This window comes from Leuresthes tenuis, unplaced genomic scaffold (assembly GCF_036924035.1).
Source record: "Leuresthes tenuis unplaced genomic scaffold, fLeuTen1.0.hap1 SCAF_8, whole genome shotgun sequence".
In the NCBI taxonomy this organism is placed as follows: domain Eukaryota; kingdom Metazoa; phylum Chordata; class Actinopteri; order Atheriniformes; family Atherinopsidae; genus Leuresthes; species Leuresthes tenuis.
Genome location: NW_027325362.1, coordinates 33,601,699 through 33,615,447, shown reverse-complemented (window position 1 = coordinate 33,615,447; position 13,749 = coordinate 33,601,699). Strand labels below are relative to the sequence as shown.

The window sequence follows — 13,749 nt, the reverse complement described above, 5'->3', positions numbered from 1 at the left end:
TTCATTGTTACTTCAGGATCATCGCTGTAATCCTTTAAGTTAAGACAGAACTACTTTCTTGGCAATCCCAGAATTCCAACTCTGGATATTCCTTTAGATACTTCTGTACAAGCCCAGCTGCTGGTATTATAGTGCTGAGCTGACCTTGTGCTCATCTGGATGGTGTGTGTGTATTTCTAAGGCATGTTAACATCACCTGGAAGTGCTGCTCCATCACTTGGATCTTGCCTTGTTCAGGACACTTTTTCAAAGCATACTCTGAAAACTGGAGAAGAATCTCAACCATCTGTACACACAGAGAGTGCTTTATGGTTGAAAATGTCAGAGTATATTTTACCAGACAGGGATTCAAAGTGCTTTACAACAGACAAAAAAGCATTGCAACTAAATTTACAGTAAAAAAAACAACCCAGAATTAAAGAGGTACAGTGCAGCGGACGTTATTCATCAAAGTCCTTCAGTTCAATAAAATGAGTTCATTAAACGATGATCAGGAGAGAAGAAGGAACAGCATCTCTCTTCTTACCTTGTCACTGACAACTGCCTTCCTTTTCAGCACATCTCCATGCAGGCCTTGAAACAAACACATCAGAAATTGTCATATTGTTTAAAGTATTGTGATTTTAAACAATACTTTGATGAAGGATACAATGTAATGACGTGTTCTCAGTCTCAGAGCATCATGTGGGAGTCTAATTATTTGTTTTATAGTACATGCCAATATTATTTCATTCTAAACTGATTACATGTATGCCTAAATACTCACTCCAATACTAAGCTCCAATATTGGACCCGTCATCTGTCTACTGAGAAGCTTTATGATTTATTTTTACATTTTTCTTATTATACCAAGTCAAAAAGTTAGATGTGGTGTATCTGAGCTTGTTTATACATCTTTACTCCTCCCACCGCGCTTCTATAAAATGTGATGTTTATAAGGACCTATGGGCTGTCTGTGTGTTTACTAAGTTTCATTTCTCACAATAAAGGACAAAGAAAAGATTAAAAGAAAAATGGGAGTTTTGTCCAGACACGGGTCATGCTACAGTGTCAGTGGTTGTCATAGAGATGGCTCCATTGTTGATGCAGCCAACACACTCAACACATGTGAGAAAGGCTTGGATCAGGCCACTGCCAACTCCTTCAACACTGGCCCTTACAAATACAGATGTGATGTTCAGTATACGCACCAACCACAGCCTTCGCAGTTCCCTCATGGAAGGACCAGGCCAAAGAGAGAGCCTCAACAAAATGCTCCTGCCTCAGCAAGCAGTCGATCCGCTGGACAGGGACCAACAGGAGGACGGGTCAAGCAGAACGTGATCAGCTGTCTGTTGACTGACTATACAGTCCCTCTGAATGCTCTACTATGCAGTACCAAAAAGCTTATGAAAACACTCAGCTTTAATCTTATCATTAAAACCTTTCATTTGTGGCTTTCAACCACATATCCATAATTCATAATTAATGCATATGTTAAATTCAATCAAAAACATGAACTATGCTGCTGCTTGTCATCTGCAGTCATTAATGCATTTTACTACCTGGGCTTTGATTTTTGTTGCATGAACCCTATACAGACACTCCCAATGAGCACCAATCAGCAGATGGGAGGTAAAGTGGGCCTGCATCTGGAGGAGCTGAAGGATGAACTTTAATACTATGTTTGATTTCTAATCTATTTCATAACGGTGCAGCCACGACCTGCCTTCCATCCTGAGAGATCAGTCTTACATAAAGCATAACATAACACTGAAACACTAAATAAAACACTACATAATGGGTCATTTGTACAGGTCTACAGCTTCAGACTCAAGCTTTCTCTCATGCATATTAAAAGCAGCATCATACATACCTCTTTCCAGTTCCTCAGAGCCATAATGTGAGCTGACTGCAAAGCAAAGCATACAATGACGATAAAGAATGAGACAAAAACTCAGAAACTCTTCCAACTTCCACACAAATTGTTGGGATTTAAAAGGAGTGTTGCATATAAAACATAAGTTGACACATTTCTTTTCACGGGGACTGATTAAACGCCATGTGGAAAATGTAACAGCAGCAACACTGCGTGGAAACTTCATTTCAAGATCTGAATTGTTGTTTGATTCAAGACGTCAGTATAGTTTTTTGCAAATACCCTGACATCCTTTCTGCCTTAAAATAACCAAACCAGTGTGGTAAGATGAATAATCTTTACATTAAAGACTCTTGTGCAATGAAAAAGTGGTTTCATGGTTATGTTTTAACTCCAGCTGTCATGAACTCAAGTGTATTGTATTGAATTTTGTGTCACGGATAAAGAAAAAGCATTCATGCCATGTCTGTGGATCCGCCATGCCACCAGCCTGGCTCCCTTTGCTGCATGTCTTCCCCCACTCTCACTGCCCCCTTTCCTGCCCACCTATTTTCAAATAAGTGCCCAAAAAACTAGGAAATAATCCCAACAAGCTTTTTCACCGTGTGTGTGACTCTGAGGCCACATATGTTGCTGGTATGTTAGCTGAGACACTTCACTTTAATCCTCTCTTTCTGCAGTGTAATCCAGGAATTCAAATCCGATCCCCTTTTACATCATTTAGTAAGAAATTCAGGTGGGGACAGCTTTGGCATTACTCTGTTTTCTGTCTACAACACACCCTTTGTTTCCTGATGGAATTTATCCAATAAAATACTTTCTGATCAAGCACAGAAAAACAGTCCTTCGCCAAGTAATTTAGCTTCTAAAGCTAACACCTGCACAAGTGCAAATGAGTGTGCAGTTAAAGGAGAGCTCTGTTGCTGATTGGCAGGAAACATGGTCCCAACCAGAGAGCTGTCAGTGGCTGTCAATGAATCACCAAGGAGACGGTGCTGGAACTTTAGTTTGGTCCAATGAAACACAGAAAGATGACTGGCTGAAGAAACCAGCACGTTCCCACCATCAGTGATGATATGGGCTGATGTCAGCTGCTGTACAAGAAAGATGGAACCTGACTGATGAAGAATGATCAAAGAATTCAAGCTGGCAGAAAACAGAGGAGCTGAAACTAAGGACTGATCTTTTTTCAGCATGATTCCCGATTTCTCTACTTCATTTGAAAAATATTACTATGAATTATTTTAAAGCTATCCTTTACAAACAATAATATTCAGCTGCTGGATAAAATGGATTTCTGTGATTTTAGATCTGTGTTTTTCCCACAAAATAAAGCAGCTGAATGTGAGATTTAGTTAGGCATGAATTTAATACAGTTTTACTTTGAAGTCATTCATATCAAAGGGATCAAAGTGCAGATAATTTTCTGTTTTGGAATCATGTATCTCCCATACTTCATTTTAAAAGCAGTTCAGCTACAGAGAGACAAAGAGAGGGGAGAACAGTCAAAGAGATGGAGGAACCATCAGATTTGTTATGTTGTTGCTTTGTTGTGTGCATGTGTTGTGGCCATAAGCCAAAGATTTCTCAAAATAAAGTCTATTTTTTTTATTTTTACCTTGCTTTTATTCAGAGATCGAAAATTTGGTAAAGAGTGGAAGAGGGATGATATGCAGTCAGAGTCAAAACGGGGAACTGCTGCAAGTGCATGAGGTGCTGACCCAAAGCACCTGGGCCCACAGTCTAAACCGCATGTTATGTCAGGGACTGCACAGTTGCCAGGTTCAGGGATGATCCATCCATCCATTTCCCACACCCTCTTAATCCAATTCAGGCTCGCTGGAGCCTATCCCAGCTGTCATTGGGCGAGAGGCAGGGTTCACCTGGACAGGCTGCCAGTCCATCACAGGGCTGTGATATAACTCAATACAAGTGTCTTTCATAGGCTGGTATTAATATTCTGTGAGGACCCGACCAGATTGCTGGTCCTCCTCAGTTGGGTTCAGGACACAGTGGGACCCCACAGCAGCGCACTGTCAGACGCTGGTCCCCGCCTTATGGTCTCCTCTCCTCTTTTCTCCGGTCACCTTGGCTCATAGGGACTGGTGGTGGAATCTTGCTGGAACTAGACTCCCCAGCTTCATAATCCATGACCATAGCTATCATTACACCGTGTTACTTTGCCCAGCCTGCTGAGTGCTAGAACTGGTAAAACAGCAGCCACGCTCTCCACGTGAGCCTTCAGCTATTTCTGCACATTCACTCTTCGTAAGATCCACTTTAATGGCTTTTTTTTTTTTTGTCACCTGTCTGAGTTGGCTGCATTCACTGAGACAATGACTGCCAAGTTCTGTCTGCCATGTTCTTTTATTTTTTCCTCTTGTTGTTTGCAGCAGGATTAGCAATTGTTGATTGGACAGTATGTAACAGGAGGGGTGTGTTCCCTTTAGCTGGCTCATACATAAGTTTCACATTCATTTAGATTTATTAAGGAAAGGTGTGCAGGATCAGGTGAGCACATGGATTTATGACTACGCTTTCTCTCACTATGAAAGCTGTGCAGTCTTTTATGTTCATGTTCATGCACTTTTAATCCAAGGTAGGCAGATAGGGTAAGGGGGTCTTGCCTAAGGACCCCTACTGGAGGTAGTACCTTTCATACCTTTCATTTGAACCCACCTCTCCCACACGAAAGGTGGCAATAATACCATTACACTATCCCGTCCAGGCTATTTTATCTGGCTCTGAGGGACTCTGAATCACACCTTTTTCACTAAACATGCAAAAGTCTAAAACTATTTCAACAGCTTTTTTATGTCAAATTTGTGGATCATTAAAAAAATTATCTATAATAGGGTTTGTGTTTAGGCAGATGTGTGAAGAGACAAAAAATGAGTCGAACAATATTAAACACTACCTTAGTGCCCAAACACACAATCTGTCCAGCGTAGCTCGATACAGACTGGTAACAAGCCTTCTCTCCAACTAAAGCCTGAAACACACACACACGTCAAAAATATAATCAAAGTTGGATTGCTTTGAACGTGCCCGTCAGTTCTGAAGGACAAGAAGGATTATCAGAAGTCATTGATCATTATTTGGTAAGAATGACATCATGATAATGATCAATAACCTCTTACCTTTCAAATCCAACTCAGTAACATTGCATCCAGTATTTATCTTAAACTTGATCTCATCTTTGACCAGAAACACATGACTTTTCATTCCTCACCAGAGCCTGGGACACGTTTCCTCCGGTTGCCAGTGATTTGAAATGTCGGCTGTTATAGACCAGTTGCACCTGCTCCAAGTCCTGAGTCTCCAAAACCTCCTGAGTGGGTCGGTCCACAACCTGCAGCTTTTCGTGGCTGTCCACCAGGACCAGAGTACGGCTGTTAATCCACTGCAGAGACACACAGATGGCGGTCACATCATTTCCCCCACATCAGTCTTTACTTCAAGAAAACGCACTGTGGACTGAACTGGTTAGCAACACGTGTGCTCACCTCTGCCTTTACTTCTCTCTCATGTCATATCTAAATGTTACATGTCTTCGTTAAGTCAGGACCAGTGTAGAAGGCAATTCCTGCTCACAACACTCCATAAAGATTATTTCTTCATTTATAAATGGATTCACTTATGTGGACAGTTGATTTTTTTTGGTCAATAATATACAGAAACAATCTGAGACACCTTGATATCCAAATAAATATATCTACACTATCGATATCGTTCAGGTTTACGTCATGTTTCTGCATTTAGCAAACACTTTTATCCAAAGCGACTTACAAATGAGGATACAACATAACAGCTAATGTGAAAGCTAACAATAAGCTGCATAGAAGGAAAGCACATGTCAGGCTCTGTCAGAGGTGGCAGACATGATGGAGTGCAGGCACAGAGGGAGGCACAGAGGGAGGCACAGGGGGAGGCACAGGGGGAGGCACAGGGTCAGCGTTAGGGTAGGAGATGCTCTCTGAAGAGCTGGGTTTTCAAGACTTTCTTTAAGATGGACAGGGTTCTGGTGGCGCTCGGTAGGTCATTCCACCATCGTGGAACGACACATTAAAAGAGTTTGGATTGTCTTAAGCGGGGTGTAGGAGCTGCTAGACGACAATCCTTTGATGACTGTAATGATGGAGTCGTGGCATAAACCGGTATAAGCAGATCACACAATATAATTCTGAATTTTGAACCACAATCAGCAGACTTGTCAGTGTCTTTGTGGTTATGTCTGTCAAGAGACACAAGCTGTCTAACTGTGATCAGACATCCAGGACATGTGTCAGCACCAGATTCTACAGAGCATCCGGAAAGTATTCACAGCGCTTCACTTTTTATCCTGCAGTATGTTACAGCCTTAATCCCAAGCATATTAAATTCATCTTTTGCCTCAAAAATTCTACACTCAATAATGACAAAGTGAGACATGTTTGTTGAAACTTTTGCAAATTTACCAAAAATAAAACATTTACATAAGTATTCACAGCGTTTGCTCAAATCTTTGTTGAAGCAGTGTGACGCTTCAAGCTTGGCACCTGTTTTTGGGCAGGTTCCACCTTCTTCTTTGCAGAAATTCCATCAGGTTGGATGGGGAACGACGGATCTTTTCAGATCTCTCCAGAGACTCGACTCAAATTGGATTAAAATCTGGGCTCTGGCTGGGCCACAGAGGACATCCACTGCTTTGTTATCTCGGCTGTGTGCTTTGGGTCGTTGTCCTGTTGGAAGATGAACCTTCACCCCAGTCCGAGGTCCAGAGCGCTCTGAAACTGGTGTAATGGTAAATTCAATGTCTTAACCACATGCTGCATCCTGCTGCAAAGTGTGAGACATCCCCCGGGGGGGTGTGGTAAGGTGACGGTAAAAACAAAAGGCACCCAAAGCCCCCCAAAGGTCTCCATTTCATTTCTCATCAGAGGTAACAGGAAGAGAAAAAGCTTCCACAACGCTGGTTATCATCAAGGATGTCTCTGTACATTGCTGCATTCATTTTTCCCTCGACCCTCACTTGTTTCCCAGTTTCTGCTGCTGGAGAACATCCCCACAGCATGATGCTGCCACCACCCTGCTTCACTGTTGGGATGGTATTAGCCAGGTGATGACCAGTGCCTGGTTTCCTCCACACATTACGCTTTTCATTCAGGCCAAAGAGTTCAATCTTTGTTTCATCAGACCAGAGAATTTTATTTCTCATGGTCTGAGAGTCTTTCAGGTGCCTTTTGGCAAACTCCAGACGGGCTGTCGTGTGCCTTTTACTGAGGAGTGGCTTCCATCTGGCCACTCTACCTTACAGGCCTGATTGGTGGAGTTCTGCAGAAATGGTTGTCCTTCTGGAAGGTTCTCCGCTCTCCACAGAGCAATGCTGGAGCACTGTCAGAGAGACATTGGGTTCTTTGTCACTTCTCTGACTAAGGCCCTTCTACCCACGATCGCTCAAAGTGGCTGGGCCAGCTCTAGGAGGAGTCCTGGCGGTTCCAAACTTCCATTTACTGATGATGGAGGCCCCTGTGCTCATCGGGATCTTCCATGGTGCAGGAATCTTTCTGTAGCCCTATCCAGACCTGTGGATTGACACAATCAGAGGTCTACAGACAATTCCTTGCACTTCATGTCTTGGGTTGTGCTCGGACATGCACTGTCAACTATGGGACCTTTTATAGAAAAGAGTGTGTTGTTCCAAATCATGACCAATCAGCTGAATCTACCACAGGAGGACTGCGATCAGGCTGTAGGAACTTCTGAAGGATGATCAGTGGAAACAGAATGCACCTGAGCTCACTTTTAATGGTCAAGGTAAACGCTGTGAATACTTAGGAGAATACTTATTTTGACTAAATTTGCACGTTTCATCTGGTCTTTAAGGGGTATTGTGTGTAGAATTTTAAGAGTAAAAGATTAATTTACTCTATTTGGGAATAAGGCTGTAACATAACGCTGTGAATCCTTTCCGGATGCTCTGTATGTGAGTGACGGAGATTAAAAAACTGACCAAATAGACAGAGTTAGGTACTTACATTTAGGCTAATGATGTCACAGCTGAGGTGGAGCTGTCTTTGTTTGATGACATGGATGGTGCCCATCTCTTCCTTCTTCACCTGAACAAATCAGAGAGTGGGAGATCAGTTCCCTAAAAAAACAGGTCAGCACACAGACATAGCAGAAACATAACATTTACCTAAATACATATCCACAGTATGCAAGTTAAAAAAGCAATGCTGAAATAAAAACTGACCCCAGCAGATAGATTCAATACAATTTCAAAAGGCACGTAGTCTATGGTATATTTTGCAATAACAGGATAAGATGGAGTTGAGCACATACCAGGAGAAAGTGGACTGTATCTCCTTTACAAAAAGCCAGGATGGGATTGACCATTTTCTGAACAGGAACAAAGTGCCAGGCCAGCTGAGGAACACTCGATGGATCTGACTGATGAAGGAGAACACATCATATTAGAAATGCAGTTCTCTTAAAACATGCAGCACCACAGTGATCATAGAGCTGACATATGCCATGCCAAGCAGGCCAAACTGTTCACTGTCCAGGCAGCAAGTACAGAGGGGAAATCTGCTCTAGGCTAACACATCTGCAGAGATGACAGGAATTCACATCGTAACCGACTGATTACATTACAATACTAATTTGTTCATTCCTCTTATTTAAACTGGAAAATCCATGATGGCTGGTCCTCAAACACAAAGACAGTAATATATATAGAAATCTCAATACCAAACCACATGTAACATTCAATAATAACTCTAAAACTGCACTGTAAAAATTAAGAGAAGAATGCAAAACAAAAGGACGTACAATCAATATATTAAGAGACAAGATTTGATACAAAATTGCAAAAATATTCATATAGACTCCATAAAGACAGCAGCCAAATGATTTGACCCATTAGGCTCCGTGGGGGCTGCTGGTGGCCTGGGTCTTGGGGCCCTCTCGGCATGCTTCTGATTGCTGGGGGGGGTTGTGGACCGTTGCCCTATACACATAACTGAGCAGGGTGGGACCTGTGCCATCTGTGTATCGAATGTTCACTCACACACACACACACACATTCATTAGCCCAGTAGCATGCTCACTAAGCAGTTGATGTATTATCATGTCGTCTCAGGTCATGTATATCCACAGTTGTGTTGTATGCGATTGCTGATACTTGTGCTTGTTTTTGTGTGTTTGTTTTTTCTCTGCTTGTCTGCTTTCAGGTGCTCCTGGTGGCGCTAAGACTGGACTCCCAATAGAGGCCGTGGATTGTTGTCTGTTCTGTTTTTACAGGTTGTCTGGTTTTTCATTGTTTGTTTGTTTCTTTCTATTTCTGTTCTGTTTCTTTTTCTTTGCTGTCCCTCTTTCCCTGTCCCCTGGTCCGATTCGGCACTATTACATGTTAAGTATGGTAACAAAAGTAAATAAATAAGCAGTTGATGGCCATCAATTCTATGAGATGAGTGCAAAAGGGTGCGGAAGGTCCCACCATCTCTTTGTTGGTGCTGCTGAACTGCTTTATTTACATTTAGTATGTTTTTAATTTTTTGCAAATACATTCTAAGTTCTATTTTATTTTATTTATGTGGAGTTCCTCAAGGATCAATCCTTGGTCCTCTCTTATTTAACCTTTACATGCTTCCCTTAGGAAAACTTTTGCGAGAAAACAATGTCAACTACCTTACCTATGCAGATGATACTCAAATTTACATTGCCCTCTCTCCTGATGACTACAGACCGATTGATTCCCTTTATCACTGTATGTCACTGATAAATGACTGTCCCACAATTTCCTGCAGCTAAACAAGAACAAAACAGAAGTTATTGTTTTTGGTCCTATCAAAAATGAGAGAATTAAGGTCAGTGCTTATCTGAAAACCCTATCACTACAGACTACAAGCCATGCCAGAAACTTGGGTGTTATATTAGATGCTGACTTACACTTTGAAAACCAGATTAATTTACAAACCAAGTCGGCATTTTACCACCTAAAAATATAGCAAGGATTAGAGGTCTTCTATCTACATCAGACCTGGAAAAACTTGTCCATGCTTTTATCTCGAGTAGACTTGACTACTGCAATGGGCTTTATACCGGCCTTCCAAAAAAAAACATCCGTGTGTTCAAAATGCAGCTGCACGGGTACTCACAAAAAAAATAAATAAATACGACCACATCACACCAGTTCTCAGATCTTTGCACTGGCTCCCTCTGTGTGAGAGAGATGAATTTAAAATTAATTTGCTGGTCTACAAATCCCTAAATGGTTTGGGCCCAAAATACCTGCTAAATCTTCTTATTCCCTATCAACCATCAAGAACCCTTAGGTCGTCTGGAAAGGGACTGCTAACGGTTTATAGTCCAAAGACAAAAAATGGTAAAGTATCATTCTGACATTGTGCTACTAATTTCTGGAACAAACTCCCTGAAACACTTTGATGTGCCCCAAATGTTGCTACTTTTAAATTAAGGCTCAAAACTTGTTTTGTCAGGCCTTTTAAATGTGATGATGGGTGCCAATGGTTAGAGTTACAGATACTTTTGAGTGTTTATTATCTCTGTTTTACTTGTCTTATCCTTTCTTACCGAAGCATTTTATCAATTCTATCTTGCACTATGTCTGGTTCCGGCTGAGTAGATTTAACAGAAGGTTTTATTGTCTTGCTTTGTTTTACGTGTCTTTGCACATTTTTATCTTTTTATCCTTTCATCCTTTTATTCTGTTATTTATTTTCCTGCTATGTAAAGCACATTGAGTTGCACTTGTGTATGAAATGCGCTATACAAATAAAATTGCCTGCCTTGCCTTACCTTATCAGATTTTACTGCTCGGAATGAAGAACCCTGTAAGAAATTTTCCTGTGTTCTGTGCCGACTCAAGTTTGCCTACACATTTGAACTTAAAACCTAATGTTATACAGAATGTGATCATGAAATCCATTACTGTAGATGTCTGTCCAACAACACTGGGATAATTTTTTGAGAATCTTTCTCAGTATCTCATCAATTAACCCTATTGAGAGCATTTCAAGCAGGACTTGGAGTGGCAGCTATCTTCAGATCATCTTATAAGGTATTTGGTTGAATAAAAGCTCAGAAGACAAGTGTTGGAGGCTCCTATCTAATGTTGCCCATCTCCTCTGAGGAAGGAGATATAATTTCTACAACACAGGACAAGTTCAATAAACTTCTAAAATTCTTATACCTCCTTATCACTTGCCAGGAGAACTCGTAATTATCATTCTGTTCTTGGCATTTGTAAATACCACAGCGGTGCACATTTTGATAGTTCCTTTCATTTTCAGATATGACCTCTTCTTGATATGTATTTAGAAATATACAAGAACAGATATTCTTCATACAGAATGTGGAATTTACATAGAATTAATCTTTTAATTTCAGTATTGCTCTATCTAAATATCCAAATGCTTTCATTTACAAGAAAAAAGGACAAACGAATAGAAAGTCAAACCTTGGTGTAGGGAAAAGTCATCCAGACGTTGAGTGTGGGCTTGAGGCCAATGACCAGGATCTGATTAAGAAATCCAAAATGCAAAAATAAACTTTCTTTTTAGTCATGATTTAGTCTCCAACAACAATAACAACAGCTGTAATCTACAGTGGTTTGCGAAAGTATACAACCCCGCTTTTTTTTTTAAGTTTTCTTTTGCACCATAGTCTGGTCCAAATTACCAGGAGAACTTATTTCGAGGAAAAATTAAAAAAGGTTTATGCATATGTATTCACCCCCCAAGGTCAGTACTTTGTATAGCCCCCCTTTGCATTAGTTCCAGCTGTAAGAATCTCGGGGTTCGTCTCTATGAGCTCGCCACATCCAACCACTGGGATTTCTGTCCATTTTTCATAGTAAGACTGCTCCAGCTCCTTCAGGTTTCATATGTTCTGCTGGTGTACAATAGTCTTTACGTCATGCCACAGATTCTCAGTCTGATTGAGGTCTGGGCTTTGACTAAAACATTCAACAAATGTAAACATTTCCCCTTAAACCACCGAGTGGTGCTTTAGCAGGATGCTTGGAGTCATTGTCCTGCTGGAAGGTGAACCCTGTCTCCAATCGGTGGAAGAGAGTTTCGCAGTCCCTGCTGTTAAAAACCTCCCCACAGCATGATGCTGCCACCACCATGATGTTCTTTGAGTGGTGTTGGCTTCGTGTCAGACCTTTTCCTTGATGGCCAAAAGTTTAACTTCAGTGTCATCTGACCAGAGGACCTTCTTCCGTATGTTTTGGAGTCTCGTACATGCTGTTTGGTGAATTTGTCTGTAAGAAGTTCTGGTCCAGCTGTGTGTCATTCATTCTGATGGTTTCTTAAGTACCTAACTATTTATGTATATTGTGTATTATTCATTCATTAGGTGTGTGCGTGTAAGTGAGTGTGGGTATTGTTGTAGACAGTGGCGTACACATGGCAGAATGCCCCCCCTTGTGGCCAATTGTTGAAAAATATGCGCTAAAGTGCTTCCTTGGGAGACAAAATGTGTGCTAAACTGCCCTCAAGTGCCCTCCCGGGAACCAAAACACATGCTAAACTGCCTCTTGAAAGCCAAAACGCATGCTAAAGTGCCCCCTTGGAAGCCAAAACGAGTGCTAAAGTGCCCTCTTGGGAGCCAAAACGCGTGCTAAAGTGCCCCCTTGGGAGCCAAAATGTGTGCTAAACTGCCCTCAAGTGCCCTCTTGGGAGCCAAAACGCGTGCTAAAGTGCCCCCTTGGGAGCCAAAATGTGTGCTAAACTGCCCTCAAGTGCCCTTTTGGGAGCCAAAACGCGTGCTAAAGTGCCCCCTTGGGAGCCAAAATGTGTGCTAAACTGCCCTCAAGGGCCCTCTTGGGAGCAAAACGTGTGCTAAAGTGCCCCCTACCCTTCAAAAAGTCTGTGCACTGTTTGGGGGGGTAGTCTGTTTTTCCAGACTAACCACTCCACATATCTGAATGATCTTTATCAAGCAGTTCCACCTATATGGAAATGTGTCTGTTTATGTACCTTGGTAAGAGAAGCCATAGCCAGCAGAGAAAAATGTGTGATGGGATGATCTCTAAAGTCCGGAGGAGCCCGCAAAGGTTCAATACAGCACACCTCCCCCTTAGAACCACTGAAGAGACATCGAGAGTCACATGACCGCATCCCCATCACCCTCCTGAAAACAAAAGTAATAAAACACCAACTAAGAGAAGGTAGTACTTTCCTTTTTAAAATGGATGTACAATTGAGCCAAGATGGATAATTTATGGTAACACTCCTGTCAACTTTATGGATGACTCCTTGGTTGGCCAGCAGAGCAATTTACCTAAAAGCCAGTTCAAATACAGATCCTCCGCTGTCGTTGCACACTGCTAGAGTTGGGTCATCTGTGAACTACAGAGACAAAAAGAGGGAAGAAAAAGGGGACAGAAATAGGGTAGAATTATCCAGTTATGGTTCCGAACTGTTGTGTAAGCATTTATTTTACACTGTTGTTCAATCTCTTACTTTTGGTATTCATTGTCTATTAATTGTTTGTTCATTATCAGAATGAACTTTACATAAACATTGTATTGAGTATTAAATAAAAAAAACGTATTCTCTTTAGTTCCAAGAACATTGAATTAAATAAAACCGATTCTTTTTACTTTATACATGCTTCCATTAGGTAACATTATTAGACAGCATGGCATCATTTTCCATTGCTATGCTGATGATACTCAGCTGTACTTATCTATGAAACCAGAAGAAACCAATAGGTTGGTCAGACTACAAGCCTGTCTTAAAGACATAAAGACCTGGATGACTCAGAACTGTCTGCTTTTAAATTCAGACAAAACTGAAGTTGATCTCTTTGGACCTGAGCGCTTCAGGGAGAATCTGTCCAGTTATATAGTTGATATAGTTATGTAGTTTGACCAGAAT

The 13,749-nt window shown here is 41.4% G+C and overlaps 1 protein-coding gene across 2 annotated transcripts in view; it reads right to left on the bottom strand.

Moving 5' to 3' along the window:
- vps8 (VPS8 subunit of CORVET complex) overlaps positions 1-13,749 on the bottom strand; it is a 68,117-nt gene that overhangs the window by 33,331 nt on the left and 21,037 nt on the right. For both annotated transcript variants that reach the window (XM_072391547.1, XM_072391548.1), the window contains 11 exons: positions 13,151-13,218; positions 12,847-13,000; positions 11,322-11,381; positions 8,183-8,290; positions 7,876-7,956; positions 5,091-5,261; positions 4,776-4,850; positions 1,856-1,891; positions 1,191-1,281; positions 527-573; positions 197-286 (listed from right to left, as the gene is read on the bottom strand). In XM_072391547.1, coding sequence (XP_072247648.1) covers positions 197-286; positions 527-573; positions 1,191-1,281; positions 1,856-1,891; positions 4,776-4,850; positions 5,091-5,261; positions 7,876-7,956; positions 8,183-8,290; positions 11,322-11,381; positions 12,847-13,000; positions 13,151-13,218 — 981 coding nt within the window. The remainder of the gene's footprint in view (positions 1-196; positions 287-526; positions 574-1,190; positions 1,282-1,855; positions 1,892-4,775; positions 4,851-5,090; positions 5,262-7,875; positions 7,957-8,182; positions 8,291-11,321; positions 11,382-12,846; positions 13,001-13,150; positions 13,219-13,749) is intronic.